Source organism: Pseudonaja textilis, chromosome 9 (assembly GCF_049901715.1).
Source record: "Pseudonaja textilis isolate UNSWEBS1 chromosome 9, rPseTex1.2, whole genome shotgun sequence".
Taxonomy (NCBI): Eukaryota; Metazoa; Chordata; class Lepidosauria; order Squamata; family Elapidae; genus Pseudonaja; species Pseudonaja textilis.
Window position 1 is genome coordinate 10,689,479 of NC_141998.1, and position 17,096 is coordinate 10,706,574.

The window sequence follows — 17,096 nt, forward strand, 5'->3', positions numbered from 1 at the left end:
ACCGGGTGGCTTCAACCCCGAATCCAAAGGATCGGGGTGCTCCAGCGGCAAGCACAGATCAAAATACACATCTGCACAATTGCAGATTTCGGTCTGTCGTTGAAGAAACCCAAACTGGAAGGCCTGGAATTGATTTTCTGTAATCATCTTCTAGTGGTGGAGTTCCCTTGACCATTTTCAAAAGAGCAATTTCCACAACCTTTGTAGCATATATCTTGTGGCACATTAAAGAACAACCCCTTATTAATCTTTTGTTTACTCACAACCTGCTTTATCAGATATAGGGTACAAGACCTTAGAAAGAAAGACATACAGACACAATGATGCACTTTTGTTAATGTAATTAACTCTGTAATTGTACCTCTCCCCTTCTGTTTCCATTCACTCATTTTCGTTCCCTGCTTTCTTTACAACAACACCTGCTTACACATCAGGGTTCTGCTTTAAAGACTTTCATGGAAAGGATTGGTTCCATGCTTCTAAGCATGACTAAGTCCCAATTTAATCCCATTAGGCATGTTCACTTGTAATTCCATGCAACAGTCAGCTCCGATCCATCAGAGTTTATTTACGCTAAATGTGTTTATCTTTCAGCTGCCACAAGGCTAGCTTTGTTCCATTGTTTCATTTACCACTTGTGGGGGGGAAAATCACCATGGCTAAATAAGCCATGCTCTACAAATCCCAAATGCTGTGTTTCCTTAACCAATAAAATACAAGCATATTATGGCTTACTGAACAGTCCAAAATTGTAATCCAATGTTTAGCATTGCACTGAAAAGGTGGATAGGATGCATTGAAAAACAAAATAGGACATTAAATGAAAAAAATAATTAACATGATGGTCAGGTTAATGTGCTATATCACCACATGCTACATACTTACTGTATGCATGTATTAAGTTGTTCCTTTCAGGGCCAACATCATTAAGCAAGTGTAGAAAAGGATAAGACATAGGAAGCCTAGAAACTAAAGAACTGAGACAGAAAATGAAAAAAAGCATGGCTGAAACAAGTTTACCCCAATATCATTCACTATCCTTCTTTACTACTTTCTCTCCTTCCAAACCATTCTTTCTTTTGTCATGTCCATATATTGCTTTATACATTCACTTTGGTTCTTCAAAATATCTCATCTCTCCTTTTCAGGATCTCATAACTCCATCCAATCACAATCACAATTAAAAACAGATCATGCCAAACCAATCTTATTTCATTCTTCAACATAGTGACTAAATTAGTAGGCCAGTGAAATACTGTGGACATAATATACTTAGACCTCAGCAAGGCATTTGACAAAGTAGACCATAACCTACTTCTTGGTAAGTTAGAAAAAAGTGGGATAGATAGCACCACCACCAGATGATTCGCAACTGTCTGACAAACTGTACTCAATGAGTAGTCCTTAATGGGTCTAAGTCTACATGGAGGGAAGTAAGCAGTGGGGTGCCACAGGGTTCCGTCTTAGGCCCAGTACTCTTCAATATCTTTATTAACAACTTAGATGAGGGAATAGAAGAGGAACTTACCAAATTTGCAGATGATACTAAGCTGGCAAGAATAGCTAAGACCCTAGTAGATAGGCTCAAGATCCAGATGGATCTTGACAAACTTGAACACTGGGCTGTATCTTACAAAATGAAATTCAATGTACAGAAAAGTAAAATCTTACACTTAGGCAAGAAAAAACAAAAGTACACACATTGACTGGATGAAACCCGGCTTATTAGCTATAACTGTGAGAGGGATCTTGGAGTTTTAGTGGACAACCAGTTAAATATGCAGTGTGCAGCTGCTGCCAAAAAAAGCCAATGCAATCCTAAATTGCATTAACACAGGGATACAATGAAGATAAAGTGAGGTACTAATACCACTCTATAAAGCCTTAGTAAGACCACACCCTAGACTACTGCATCCAATTTTGGTTACGACACTATAAAAAAAGATGTAGAAGCTCTAGAAAAAGTGCAGAAAAGAACGAGGATGATTAGGGGACTGGAGACTAAAACATATGAATAACAGTTACAGGAGCTGGGCAGGGTTAATCTAGTGAAGAGAAGGACCAGGGGAGACATGATAGCAGTCTTCCAATATTTGAGGGGCTGCCACAGAGACAAAGAGGTCAAGCTATTTTCTAAAGAGCCTGTAGGGCAGACAAGGAATAATGGATGGAAACTGAGCAAGGAGAGATTTAACCTGGAAATAAGGAGAAATTTTCTGACAGTGAGAACGATCAACCAATGGAACAGTTTACATTCAGAAGTTGTGGGAGCTTCATCACTTGAGATTTTCAAGAAGAGATTAGACTGCCATTTATCAGAAATGGTGTAGTGTCTCCTGCTTGGGCGAGGGGTTGGACTAGATGACCTACAAGATCCCTACCAACTCTGTTAATCTGTAATGTAATTTCCTCAACCTTGGTGTCAACTCATTTCTTTTTCTTCCTTCATATATCTGTTTTGTCATTCAATCCTAATTCTCACTAGATGGTTAAACCATCTCAATGCATTTTTTTAAAAAAACTAAGAATGATCTTTTAACGATCTCACTTAATCCCCAGATTTAAAATACACTAAGGACACGGCTACAATATTAGGACTGAAGAAATATTACCAACCAATAGATGGCAACAAAGTTTTGATGTTTCCTCTCTGCCTTTGTGGTCCTTTCCTGATTTTACACCTCAGATATGGTTGTCCTAAATAAGAATGGTGAACAAAAACAAGCCAAATGAAAATAGAAAAATATTCTTTCATGCACAGAAAAAAATTAATTTATGAATAGGCTGCAGTTTGCACCGCCATAACTAATGGGCTATATGAACCAGGTCTCTGTTATTTTTGTTGCAAGAAGTTAACACAATTTTGCTGGATATAAGTTAAAACAAGAGTAGCCAGCAGAGGGTAGTAACAAGCTGAAAGCTATCCTAGAACTTCAGCTACTAAGCTGAAATGTACATAGTTGGAAAATAGTATCTCAGGATGCAACCTGCACGTTCTCTCTCTCTTCTGGATATGCATACCTTCTGTTACTCCGATTATTCGCTCCTGGCATCCTTAGTTTGCTTCCCATCCTGAATTATTATACAGGTCAGTAAACATCTTGTTGATATTTATATGTTGATCAGCTTGTTAGCCAAGTACTAAGTAAAAGGGAATCTGTCTCAAAGTGTGGTGAAGATTTTGCGACAGCTTTTGCAGGAGAATATCTCTTCTTTAAGCATTTTTTTCACAAAAGAATAAATTTCTGAAACATGATCCAGAAAGGCATTATTTAAAAAGAGAGAAAAGAAAAAGGGGAAGAAGGACCATATAAGCTAATAGCAAGATTTTTGCTAGCATTCTGCTTTTTAAGCTATTGGAGCATTTTTAGGAGTTTTGCCTGGGAAAAAAGGGAATCTCAATTAAAACAGTAGGGCTTTCCTTTGAATAAAAGAACTTATTGCAAGTATATTTACTTAGAATTTAATATATTGAGCTTAGGGAGTGTATCTTCTATGTATTCTTGGTAAGGGTTAAGCTTCAAAAATGCTAATTCCTAATAGCCACAGCATTCCAGTCACTCTTTTATATTTTATAGGACTTATATTCAGGAAAGAAATCCATGTCATTTATCAGGGGAAAAACACATTACCTTTCAGCGATAGCTCACATGTGTAATTAACATTTTTATACACCTTCTTCCTGCAATTCTCTGCTAAGGTTGAATTTTTATTTCATAAAATAAGCCAAAACTTACAGATACATTTCAAACATTCATGATTCCATATGTGTTTCAAATGTTTTGAATGTTGCATAATTAAGTGGTATCAGTTCCTCTTGCTTAGATAAACAATAGATTTCTAAACAAACCTAGAAAACAGATGCTTACATCTACTGTGTGGTGTTAGACTATTTTAGATGGTCAACTTCAGTGGACTTAAGATGGACATTAAGATGACAATGTGTTTTATTTCATTAATGACTAATAAAAGGGATAATTCAATTCAATAGCCTTTCCATTCATTCTGTGATGTAAATCTTTGACTGCAGATCCCATGGTGACTAACCCACAAATCGTTCTGAATCTTAACTTCAACTGCCAGAACTCTCCAGTCAACATGTATGGACTTCAACTCTCAGAATTCCCCAGCTACCATGCTTGGAATTCTGGGAGTTAACTCCATGCAGCTTAAAGTTGCCAAGATTGAAAAATGTTACTTTTTTAAAATTGAAAAGTCATAAGAACATTTCTGAATGCAGAAGGAATAATATTTCGAACTGTTACCATCAGGGAGGCGTTATAGGTATCTTAAAATGAGGACTAATAGATTGAGAAACAGTTTCTTTTCCAAGACAGTAATTGTCTTGAATCAAACAGTGCATGTGTGATTTAGTCCTATTATTATTATTATTATTTTAATTTTTAAATACTCTGTAGTGTGATTGTTATGTGGTGTTTGGGGCACTGTGCCAGAGTAGCTTTCAAATTTCATTGTATTCATGGAATGCAATGACAATAAAGGCATTCTATTCTAAAATGGTAGTATATTTATCTACTTTAGATTTAATGTTTAATTTAAATATCCTAAATCCTACATTTTGGAAAGAAAACTCCACCAGATCATCCAAAGAGAAAAATACAATCTTCAATCTAAAATACTTGGCCAGCCTTAGGCAGCTGCTGTCAGGCAAAATGAGATGTTCGTGGGTTTGTCATCATCTGAGCAGTTGCAGGAAGCACATGAATTTCATAAAAAAAGAAATGCAGTATAATTTTACCTTATTTTTCCGTACCCAGTTCTTATGTCTAATTACATTCCTTTATGTGGATTTCCTATCACTAGAACAAACAGACTTGAACAGGAAAAAAAATCTGATTCTAGGAAAAGGAAAAAGCTCTGCCAAAGTTCTTTAACATTTGTACTTGGATGAAACAAAATTAAGAAAAATCAAAAGCAGAGCTGAGAACCAACCATTATAGAACACTTAGCATCTCCTTTAAACACTGTAATTGGACGTCCCTGCGAAAAGAAGCTAGACTCATTCATCTCCTTTTCCTTCTTGCCCTCCCCAGCTGGTATCTTCCATATATGGAAGAGCACAATTTAACTGGTAGGGATTTGGCAGACAAATTGATCTAGTTTGCCCAAAATGCTAAATGTGGTTGACTTGATTGATTTTGACCTAGCTCCCATGTAAAGTCAACAACTGATTCCATTAGCCAAGATTAAACAACAGTCCAAGGTTTAAGTATGGTCACTATCTGGATTTCTCTAGCTCCCTAATGCTCTGAAATGCTCATCAAACTCTAAGGCAGGGTTGTCAAACTGGTGGCCCACGGACCAGATATATCATGCCCACCCCAGTTCTGTAAATGGGAAAAATGTCATGAAATGTCACGTGACAGCAACATGACCAGGGTTGGGCTGCTACCAGTTCACGCTGGTTTGGGCAAACCGGTTGCTAATTTTATGGCCAGTTTGGCGAACTGTCAAATCCCACCCCTGGCTGGCTCCGTCCACCCCACCCCTCCCAGGAGTCCCTGCGTGGTCTGTTTTGGATCACAGGTAAGTGCAGGGCCCATGTGGAGGCTTAGGGAGGGCAAAAACCAGACCTCCTGGAAGTTCCGGAAGAGAGCCTCCAGAGCCCAGGGAGACCATTTTTGCCCTCCTGTGAGAAAAGACTCCAGAGCCCTTGGAGGGTGAAAATGCCCCTCGTATCCCATTTTCACTCCCAGGCCAGGGTGGTGCAGGAGGCCAGCTAGGCCATGCCCACCATGGCCATACCCACCCAGCAACTGAGCAGAGAACTGGTTACTAAATTTTTTGAAGCCTACGCCTGAACCATGAGTTTGACAACTGTGCTCTAAAGAGATCCTGGATTAGTAGCTCAGTGAACCACAAAATCTCTCTAAATTGACCTCATCTGCTTCAGGATTCCAGATGGATCTGTGACTGGGGTTAATAACAGCTCATGGTAGAGTACATTTTGTACTTCGTAGCTGGACATTGGCAACATTGTCACTTTCCATGTGTGCCAGATATTGCACAGGCAAAAAAGCCTCTTAATTTTATGGTTCATTTGTTAACAAAAAATATTGGGAAAGTTGAAGATAGTCCTATATATGTATATATATGTATATGTATATGTATATGTATATGTATGTGTATGTGTATGTGTATATATATGTATATGTATATGTATGTGGTGAACATATCCAACACACCTTCCTACATCTATTTTCCTTTATCCTATTTTTAGAAAAGCATTTTATTAGTTTATTTATTGCTGAATATTTCATGCCACCATCACTTTGCCACACAGCTCTGTGAGCTCTGATCAGTGCAGTTCAGGGCCCAGTATGTTGCTAACATATTTTTCAGTTTGTCAGTCCTTAGGGAAAGCTGTTTACCAACTCCCTGTCATTCAATGCCTCTCCCTCCCTTTTTTTCTTTCTTCTTTTTTAAATTGCTGTTTTCAAGCACCCCTACAGCAAAATCCTTCACTTGAAAAAGTAAACAAGAAGGTTGTGATCTTCAGATGAAAGAGTAAAGTTACGGAGGAGCTACAGAAGCAACTCAGAGGTAAATAAGGAAGGCATCAAAAGGCAAGGGACGTCTAATGAGCTGAAAGGACTCAAACTCATGGCCTTTGAAAGCATTTCCTCTCAATCCTACATTGGCAGCTTCAAAGACAAGTCCTTCAAAAGATGGCCCATGAATATGGAAATGCATCAGGACAGAAGGAACTTTCTGAAACATAGATATCTGAACCAGGCTAAATCCAGTATTTAATATATATCTTGTTTTTCCATATCTGATTGGTGTGAAACAATGCTAAAACTACTCCACCATCCAAGTTGAGCAAGACTTTGGGTGGCTCTTAGGACACATTTGTATAATATTCTGAGCAACAGTAGAAAAGTGGGCTGCTGTTTCCTTCTCCTGGAATATTTTTCTTTCAACGTGTCAGTGTGGTCTATAGCCTATTCGTTTCCAAAGCAGACCTGATCCTGCTTAGTTTTTGATCCCCAAAAAGGTCAACTACTTTCTCAGACAATGTGAGATGGAGCTCAGAGTAAAAGTTGTCTCGTCTACTTATGGTTAAATCGTTCTGTTGTGGTTGACCCATGGAAGCCACCAGTCACTGGAACTTCTTTAATGGCAGCAGCTCTGGGGTAGCATTAAGGAACAGCTCCAATTTCAGCTCCCAGTTTACTAGTGTGCAGTTGATCCAGTCTTTCAAACCTCTGATTATCCCCTGCTACACATTGGTGGTGCTTGTTGGCATCTTTGGCAACTATCTTCTTCTTTATGTCATCTGCAAGACCAAGAAAATGCACAATGTCACCAACTTCTTCATTGGAAACCTGGCCTTCTCAGATATGTTGATGTGTACAACCTGCATCCCCTTTACCCTGGCATATGCTTTCAACCCTCAGGGGTGGATCTTTGGGAAGTTCCTGTGTTACTTTGTGTTCCTGATGCAGCCCATGACCGTCTATGTCTCTGTTTTCACACTTACTGCCATTGCTGTGGACAGGTAAACAAATTCTTCTTATTAATCAAAAGTCTAATGCAGTGTTTCACAAGCTTGGCAAGCTGGAAGATGTGTGGATGTCAACTCCTAAAATTTAGGAAGTTGAAGTTCACACCTCTTCAAGCTGCCAAGGTTGAGACAACTGGTCTAAAGAGAGATCTGGTTCACACACCTCTTGCTAAACTGTCATATTTGGCATGTTAATCAGAGAATTAGTTTCATTTGACCTGCTGTGCATTTCCCTTATTTGGTTTTGGCCTAGTGTGTTGTGTGAGTCTAAATATTGGAATTTATCTGGGGAACCATGTTTAGATAAATTATGCCTTAACACAATCTAGATTTTGTGTTAAGAGGAAGCTCTGCAGCTCAATGGTGAAACACGTGGTTGACAGAAGAAAAGACTTCTTATTCCATCATTGACCCACCCTAGTTAAGTTGAAATGCTACTCATTTTGAGGTCATGTAGCTGGGATGTTACCCTGAAGGATTGAAGCTCTCCAGGAAGTTGAGTTCCTTGCTCTTCCCAATTCTACTCACAAATTGTGAGGATTGATTTTGGGATTCTCTGTCTGTACTTATATTAGAGTTTGGTTCTTTCCTTAGGACAGTATGATAGGTCAATGTTCTTTCTTATGTTCTATAAATGTCCTACTGTTTTCATTTCATTCTTGCTGGGAAGGAACTTATTATAGTTGGAGATTAAATGGGTTCTTCCTTCTTGTATTCCAGCAGAGATTTAAAAACAGAGCATTTACTGGTTGATCACCATTATCCTGTTGTTTGCTCTTTTCTGACTTGTGGCCAACTGCTTTAGTAAATAAGTTAATTTTTACACCTTTTCTCTTCCATGGGTGGGTTGAGTGAGTGGCTATGACCAGAGAATTAGGTTTATTTATTCTGCTTATCCTTTTCCCAACCTGGTCCAAGGAAGGATCACAAAGACAGCTGGTTTCTCACTGCAATGGGAATTGTCCCTATCCTTGAATTAATAATGTGGTATATTATTATTTGCCACAGAGAAAAAAAGTCAGTGCCATGGCCACCAAATGCAACTGTTGCCTTTGGAAAGCCAGACAAATGTAGAAAGTGTTTGGAACTGGGAGTGAGTGATAGAACATTTCCATAGCAACCTAGTCCTAGCAAGGATTGGGGATGCAACTTGTACTTTGTACTTTCTGACAATACATTGAACAGCATATCCAAGAGGAGATGGACACATTCCAAAAAGTAGATAAGACCAAGAGAAAAATCGATGCTGATGGGACTAAATAAATAATTAAAAATAACATAACAACTGCATATCTGGAAGCCACAATTCTAGGGCAATCTTTGAAGCTTTCTGGAGAGTCTCTGTTTGGGCTTTTAGAGGGTTTGTGGTACCCTGGACCAAGTTGTGAACAATGTTTATTGAAAATAATGGGACAGATTGTACAAGAGATCTAATGATATCTACAGCCCCTCTAGTGACAGAAATAAGGACCAGCTCCTCAATCTTTCCAGGCTAATGTGTTTGTAATGTCCATAACAGGACAAAACTAGATTACATCAGATTCTTGGCCATGTATTCTCCTGGATTTAATATGTACACCATATTCCCCTTGTGTTGGCCTTCGTAAATGGTACATGTGGTGGCTCAGTGAAATAGTAGATAAGAGAAAAGAGAAAAGGAACATCTTTCACATGTACCAAACAGCAAATCTGGGTGGGTGCATTGGGTAATCTCAGGCCAGGGATAATGAATGCCTCTCTACCATACAAAATCAGAGTTGACTCAAAACAAAGCAATGCTAATTACAGGTGTGATATTGCTGGCATGTGGCAGGTTTCTGTTGTCCCGGGCCATAGTTATTTAATATAGTATATTAGGATTGTCACAAATTGCAAGGGCTCAGATGCTAGTGCAATGAAGTGTCCAGAAGTGTCCCATCTCCCTATCTCCCTATGTTGAATACTTAAAAAAAACATAAATAGGTTTATTAAGAATATTGAAGACCAATACAGGTAGTCCATGACTTACAAATTTGCTTAGTGACCATTCAAAATTACAACAGCACTGAAAAAAGATACTTATGACCATTTTTTCACACTTATGACCATTGCAGCAACCCCATGGTCAATTGATTTATGTTTGGATGCTTGACAACTGACTCACATTTATGACGGTTGCAGTGTCCCAGAGTCACGTGATCCCCTTTTGCGACCTTCTGACCATCGAAATCAATGTGGAAACCAGATTCATTTAACCCAAAGGTGCTTTTCAAGAGACAACTGGACTTTCTGGTTTTTATTTGAAACCAATCACTTCTTATCCAAGAAGAAGCAAAACGTCTTCAATGAAAAAAACAGAAAGTCCAGTTGCCTCTTAAAAAGCACCTTTGGGGCAACCCTGACCTGGATGACTGAGAACCTCCATAGACAGATTTACTTAACAACCATGTTACTGATTTAACAACTGCAATGATTCACTTAACCAATGTGGCAAAAAAATGTTTGACAGTTTCCTCCATAACCAAAGGTGGTGGTACAATCTGGAAGGCTTCAAAACTTCAAAGAAGCTACCTTTTCTTAGCTTAAGGTATAAAACTATTTTTAATTACTTTTTAAATCTCCTTTTCCTTCAGAGAACTCAAGGCTGTAGATGAACTGTCCACATGCTCCTTTCTGTATTCATCAAAAGAATGCATTGCATAAACAGCTGTGGTTTGACAGCTCTTCATATGGAGAAGCTTCTTCAGAAGAGGTCCTGCAGGGAATAAAAGGGAAAGTGTTTCTATATTGAGTGCCCATACAGAAAAACCTCCATAACCAAATTATATGTTCTCCCAGTAGTTATGGAGGATTATCTTTTGCAGTGTCCTCTTCATTCTCAAGGAAAGTTTTTCCATGGAGAACAGGTTCATAATTCAATATTAGAATATTAGAATGCAGACAGTGATCATCCCTGATTGATAGTTCCCATTCTCAAATTAGCTGTTTAGTGCGGCACAGCTTTGCAGGGATGAGATGAACTGAACACAATTTATCTTTTATTTTTATTTTATTTTATATATTTATTTATTTATTTTGATTTGTCAATCGCTTACAAGATAATAGGTAAAAGTATATACATAGTTATGAATACATGAAATGGGTACATATAAGAAAAATAAAAGAAACAATAGGACAGGGACGGTAGGCACGTTGGTGTGCTTATGCACGCCCCCTACAGACCTCTTAGGAAAGGGGTGAGGTCAATAGTAGACAGTGTAAGGTTGAAGTTTGGGGGTTTGGGGAAGAAACCACAGAGTCAGGTAGAGTATTCCAGACATTGTCCACTCTGTTGCTGAAGTCGTATCTCCTGCAATCAAGTTTGGTGCGATTAACCTTGAGTTTGTATCTATTGTGTGCTCTTGTGTTGTTATGGTTGAAGCTGAGAGGTAAGTCATTGCAATGTATGATTTTATATACCATACTTAGATCAGACCGAAGACGGCATAATTCAAGGTTTTCTAGGTCTAGAATTTCAAGTCTGGTGGCATAAGGTATTCTATAATGAGTACAGGAGTGGAGAACTCTTCTTGTGAAATATTTCTGGACTTTCCCAACTGTGTTAATATCAGATACATAATGTGGGTTCCAGACTGATGAGCTGTATTCGAGTATTGGTCTAGTAAATGTTTTGTATGCTCTAGTTAGTAGTATGATATTACCAGAGAAAAAGCTATGTAGGATTAGGTTAACAACTCTTAATGCCTTTTTGGCTATGTCATTACAGTGAGCTCTACAACTTAGATCATTAGAGATGACTATTCCAAGGTCCTTTACAGAGCTTGGATCATCAACAAGGTCTTGAGTATTCAGCTTGTATTGATTTTTCTGATTTTAGTCTCTTACTGTGGTAATGGAGTCAGGGAGAGATGCGTTGAGCCATGTTTCACAGACAAATATGATGTCGAATTAAGCCATATTTAGTAAGAGGAAAAATTTAGGTATTTTATTCACAAGGCTTCTTGCATTGAGTAGCTTGCATTTAAGGCCAGCTGTAGTTGAAATTGAGGTAGTTCATAAAATAATTTATGAAAATAATTATTTGCCACTTTTGAAATGGTAGGGGTACATCAGTGAACATTCTGAATTTCTATTGATCGTTTTTCAAAGCAGCAACTGATGACATTGGTTATTATGATATACATAAATTTTGGCAAACCTGGATTTTTGGTGATGTGTTTCCTCTAATCAGTGACTACCTTGTAGAGAAGGAAGCAAATCTTTATTTAGCAAAGTCTCACATGATAGAAACAGGCTTACATGAGTAAACTCTGGGCTGTACAGATATGAGTCTTTTCTGCTTTATTTTGGTATTGTCCAAAGACAACCTCCAAGTATACAATACCTGTTAAACTTTGCAGAGGCCATTAAGCAGATTAGAAACTGGGAATTGACAGCAACTCTCATGCCAATATCAATTTCTACCAACAGCTCAGCAGTGGGAAATAGCCCTTCTCTCAGAAAATCAAATTTTAGAAAGATTTGGCATATATTTTTAAAGTTGGAGATAGAGGTTTATTGGCAGGCTTTGAGAAGTTTATTGGCAGGCTTTGAGAGAGACCAGGAAGAACCTGCTGTGTGTGGTATTAACTGACCACCTGAAAAGAAAGAAAAAAGGCTCTGTGATTCATTCTTCCCCAATATAGATTGTTCTCATTATTTTAATCTGTGATGAGGTTGCTGATGGGATAATTGCAATGGCCAAGGATCGTTCAGGGATGTGTTTTACCTTGGGCCATTCTTCTCTTATTTAATTAAACCCAATAGCAATAGAACGCAAATTAAATCAAAGCAGGAAGTAGGGAAGAAAAGACTGCTGGACTAAATCCACATCAGGCACCCTGACGGTTTTGCCAGATTTTGTGCTCCAGTCTGAAATTTCAATCTATTCAGAATAGAGCTGGAAAAGACCTTCGAGATCTTCTAGTCCAACCCCCTGCTCAAGAAGGAGACTTTTCCAGACAAATGACTGTCCTGTTTCTTCTTAAAAGCTCTCAGGGATGAAGCACCCACAACTTCTGACGGCAAGTTCTGGGTGCTTCAGAACAATTGTTCTCACTGTTAGGAAGTTTCTCCGTAATTCCAGGTTGCTTCTCTCCTTGATTACTCTACATCCATTGTTTCTTGTCCTGCCCTCTGGTCCTTTGGAAAATAAATTAATCCCCCTTTCTTTGTGGCAACCTCTCAAATACTGGAATACTGCTATCATGATACCCATAGTCCTTCTTTTCTCTAGACCAGCCAAACCCAAATCCTGCAACCGTTCTTCATATGTTTTAGCCTCCAGGCCTTTAATCATCTTAGTTGCTCTTCTTTGCACTTTTCCCAAAGTTTCAACATCTTTTTGGTAACGTGGTGATCAAAACCGGATGCAGCATTCCAGGTGTGTCCTTACTAAAGCGGTACTTTCTGCAACTGATCATTATAGGTAGACCTCGATTTACAAACATTCACTTAGCAACCATTTGAAGTTATACAACAGCACTGAAAAAAATGACATAAGGCCTGGCCTCACACTTATAACTATTGCAGCATCCCCACAATTATGGGGGAAATAATCGGTCACTTGGAAACCAGCATGTACTAAGGATCGTGGCAGAATCCAGGGGTCACATGATTGCCATTTGTGACCTTCCCAGCTGGCCTCTGAAAGCAAAATCAGTTGGGGAAGCTGGATTTGTTTAATGACCATATGAGTCACTTAACAACCATGGCAAAAAAAATCATAAAATGGAGCATGACTCACTTAACAACCAGTTTGTTTAACAATAGAAATTCTGGTCCCAATACTTGTATCTGGTTCCTTATTCTTTCAGGCAGATTAACTGACAGCACTACCAAAGCTAAGTCAGAAAATGTCTATATGGTCTGGGCCAAGCACTGAAGCAAATATTAGAATAATTCAACTCTCAAGAGAAAATGGGGCAAGTGACAGTCTGGGTCAGCTAAGTCTTACAATTTTTTGCACACTTACACAGGAGTAAAAGCTCAGGATACTTTTTTATTTAGTGTGCAATTTCACTCTTCCCTTGAAGAGCATGCATTAAATCAATAAATCATAACAATTGAAAGGAGCTTGGAAATTATGTAGTCTATTCTTTCACAATGGAGAATATGCAAGGCCAGATATACCCTAGTCACTGATAAGGTTGCACTTCTGAATACCATCAAAGATACTTGAGTTACCATAGCTAAAACCCTGGACTTTTTTTTGGCTTTTCAAGATAAAGATGTAGATCTGAGAAGTACTGAGATGAGCATCTGTTAGTCCCATATCATCACCAAGGGTTTGAAAATGCAAGCTATTTTGATATATTCCTGACCCTGGTTGTATTATTGGGGTGGGTAAATATTGTTCCTACTTTGTGCTGCTTTACAAATTAAGCCCAAATATAGAACTGCCAGAGTATCAGCAGTTAAACTTTGAATAATAACAAAGGGTTGCATTATAGTAAGCATAGAAATACTAACAATTTATTTTTGTGAAGTGAGAAAACATTTGTGTTTAGATATGAATGAGGTGGAGGTGAGCATGTAGTTGTTAGCCACCAATCAATATTTGTATTCACTGAATCTCTAAGTGTTAAGTTAGGAGTAACAACGCATGCTTATTGGAAAGACAGCCATTTATTACAGTGCTAGTACAACTAGGTACACACCCAATTAAAAGTAAAAAGGTGCTGGGGAAGAATAGTTGTTCTTCTACTGGGTCTATCTGCCCCGTGGATTGAGTTTGCTGTTTTATTGGTTACTCTATATATTAAGATTATTATTAAGATTATTATAAATTAATCTATATATTAAGATTATTATGTCTTGAATATGCACTGGGCATCTAAGAAAGTTCCTATTACTATTATGTCTATGATATTAGTATTAATCCGAATGCACATAATGATAGCAACAGTGATAATGATGATGACCAGAAGAAACAGATGGCTTTTTACAGTATGCTGCATTTTCTTGCTTTAATTATTACTGTCCTTGAAATTTATCTTGGATGTTGTCCTCTTCTCTATTTTAATTTTTCTATTGTTTTCATGTTTTAACATAATATGTATTGTTTCTAAAAGATTTGGCAGCACCCTACAGAGCTGTGGTTAGGGTATGATTGAGAAGCAGAAAGAATTCCATAAAAGAGCAGAGAAAGAAGCAAGAGGAGAGGTCATATTCATTTATCTTGCTGCCTGCTGGATAGATGAAAACTAATCAAGGAAAGAACCAACCTAGAACTAAGGAGAATGTTCCCCACAGTTAGAACAATTAATCAGTGGAACAACTTGCCTCCAGAAGTTGTGGCTGCTCCAACACTGGAGGTTGGACAACCATTTGTCAGAAATGGTACAGGGTTTCTTGCTTAAGCAAAGGGTTGGATTAGAAGACCTACAGGCTCCCTTCCAACTCTGTTATTCTGTTATTCTGCTCTTCCAGATATTACACCACTCTGCATCTCCTGAAGAAGCGTATCTCGTTTACAACTTGTGTGTACATCATTGGTGGGATTTGGCTGCTCTCCTGTGCCCTGGTAGCTCCAGCTGTTGCCCACACTTACCATGTGGAGTTCCAGAAGGAAGGCTTTACCATTTGTGAGGAGTTCTGGATAGGAGAAGAGAGGGAGCACCTGGCCTATGCTTACAGCACCCTGATCATCACCTACATCCTGCCTCTTTCAGCTGTCTCTCTCTCCTACATCTGCATCACCATTAAGCTGAAGAACCGTGTCGTTCCGGGTCATCCAACACAAAGCCAGGCAGAGTTTGACCGCCTGAGAAGAAGGAAGATCTTCCGCCTCCTGGTGTTGGTGGTGGCTGCTTTTGCTGTCTGCTGGCTCCCCATTCATGTCTTCAACATTATCCGCGATATCAACATCAACCTCATTAACAAAGAATACTTCCTTCTGTTGCAGTTGCTCTGCCACTGGTTTGCCATGAGCTCTTCCTGCTATAACCCTTTCCTTTATGCCTGGTTGCATGATCGCTTCCGAAGTGAGTTGAAGGAAATGTTCACCTTCAAGAAGAGGATAATCCCTGCCAATAATTGTGTTGCAGTCAGTGTTATGCTTTAGATATAGATTCAGTTCCTGCAGCAAGTAAGTAAGGCAAAGTCTGTTTTGAGTTGAGTTCAACTGCTTATGACTTCACAAAGGTGTTTATATAGTTTTCATATAGTAAAGGGCAGATATGTACCTTTACAATAGATATTGTTCTGTGCTTTAGATATTTTGAATTACAAATCCAGTTACCCCAAACCAGGAATGGCTAATGGTCAGATGTCCGGTTAAACCCAAGGTTAATGAGGAGCAATTCCCTCAGAGTTCAGTTCTTTATTTGCTTACAAACAGACAGAATCTTGCCAGACTAAGCCCTTACTATTCCCATCCTAATGGATATACCCTGAGAGATTCTAAGGCAATGGTCCCCAACCTTCATGGCTTGACATCCTGGCAGGGGAGAGAGAGAGTGGTACTGGACCGAGCAAGTGGTGAACTGGTGTACACGCATACACATGCAGCCCTTGCACAAGTGGCAGGTGGATGCTTAAGCATGCAGCTTGACTTCTGTGAGTGGTGACCTGGTGGCCAGTGCACAAGTGTCCACAGCCCACCACTCACGCAAATTGAGCTGTGCGTATTCCAGCCAGTCACTTGCATGGCCCAATTCCGAATAGGCCAGAACCTAATAGAGGGCTATGGCCTGGGGTTCAGGGACCCTTGTTCTAGGAAGTGGCTATTCCAACTCTTTTCCTCTGTCTCCCATCCAGCTTCAGGTTGTGCTCCCTCTTGTTTGGTCTCCTTTTCCCAGGGGTGGGATTCAAATTTCTTAACAAATGGTTCTGTGGGCGTGGCCTAATTTGTGAGTGTGGCTTGGTGGTCATGTGACTGGGGTGGGCATGGCTACATGGTCATGTGACTGGGGTGGGTGTGGCCATGTGGCTGGCAACCTAAAGTGGTACTTACTTAATGACCAGGTGCTCACTTAGTGGCCAATTGCTTAGCAAGTGCTTTTTGCCAGTTTCCAAGGCCTGGGGAGGCCCTGGCAAGGCCCAGGCAGGTGGCCATGTGGCTGGCAACCCAAATTTAAGTGGTCCTCACTTAATGACCAGGTGCTTGCTTAGTGGCCAATTGCTTAGCATGATATAAGGATTAATGCAAATTGGAAAGGAAAGACTGCAGAGATTATGCACAAGTGATTTGTACCAACCAACACACTAAATAACTGAAGATGGTTTATGTTTTATGTTTTTGTTTATGTTTAAAAAAATAAAACACTTTTATTTAAAAATATTCATTTATGTATGCATGCAACTTCTTGTTATATTGATGTTGCTATATATTGATTTAAGCAGAAACAGATAATGTATACCATCAATGTAACAAGAAGTTGCCTGTCTCCCTTTTGGTAAGTTGCTTTTTTAATTTATGTATTTATTTATTTTTTCACTATCTGTTTTTGTTTTTATTAATCATAAAAACAAAACAGATACTAAAGAAATAAACAAACATATAAATAAAAAATATTTTACTATTCATCTTGATGTTTCTTTAAGCAAA

The 17,096-nt window shown here is 38.9% G+C and overlaps 1 protein-coding gene across 2 annotated transcripts; it reads left to right on the forward strand.

Annotated features, from left to right (window-relative positions):
* The first annotated feature begins 2,956 nt into the window (after positions 1 to 2,956).
* LOC113447211 (prolactin-releasing peptide receptor-like) lies at positions 2,957 to 16,822 on the forward strand. 2 transcript variants are annotated; one of them, XM_026717253.2, is made up of 3 exons: positions 2,957 to 3,088; positions 6,463 to 7,522; positions 14,978 to 16,822. In XM_026717253.2, the coding sequence occupies exons 2-3, from the start codon at positions 7,110 to 7,112 to the stop codon at positions 15,609 to 15,611; spliced, it is 1,047 nt and encodes a 348-aa protein (XP_026573038.1). In that variant the 5' UTR covers positions 2,957 to 3,088; positions 6,463 to 7,109; the 3' UTR covers positions 15,612 to 16,822. The 2 variants fall into 2 exon arrangements, with proteins under 2 accessions (XP_026573038.1, XP_087795020.1); XM_087938894.1 differs by lacking the exon at positions 2,957 to 3,088 and having other exon boundaries at positions 6,541 to 6,677; positions 7,175 to 7,522; positions 14,978 to 16,816.
* The last annotated feature ends 274 nt before the right edge of the window (positions 16,823 to 17,096 follow it).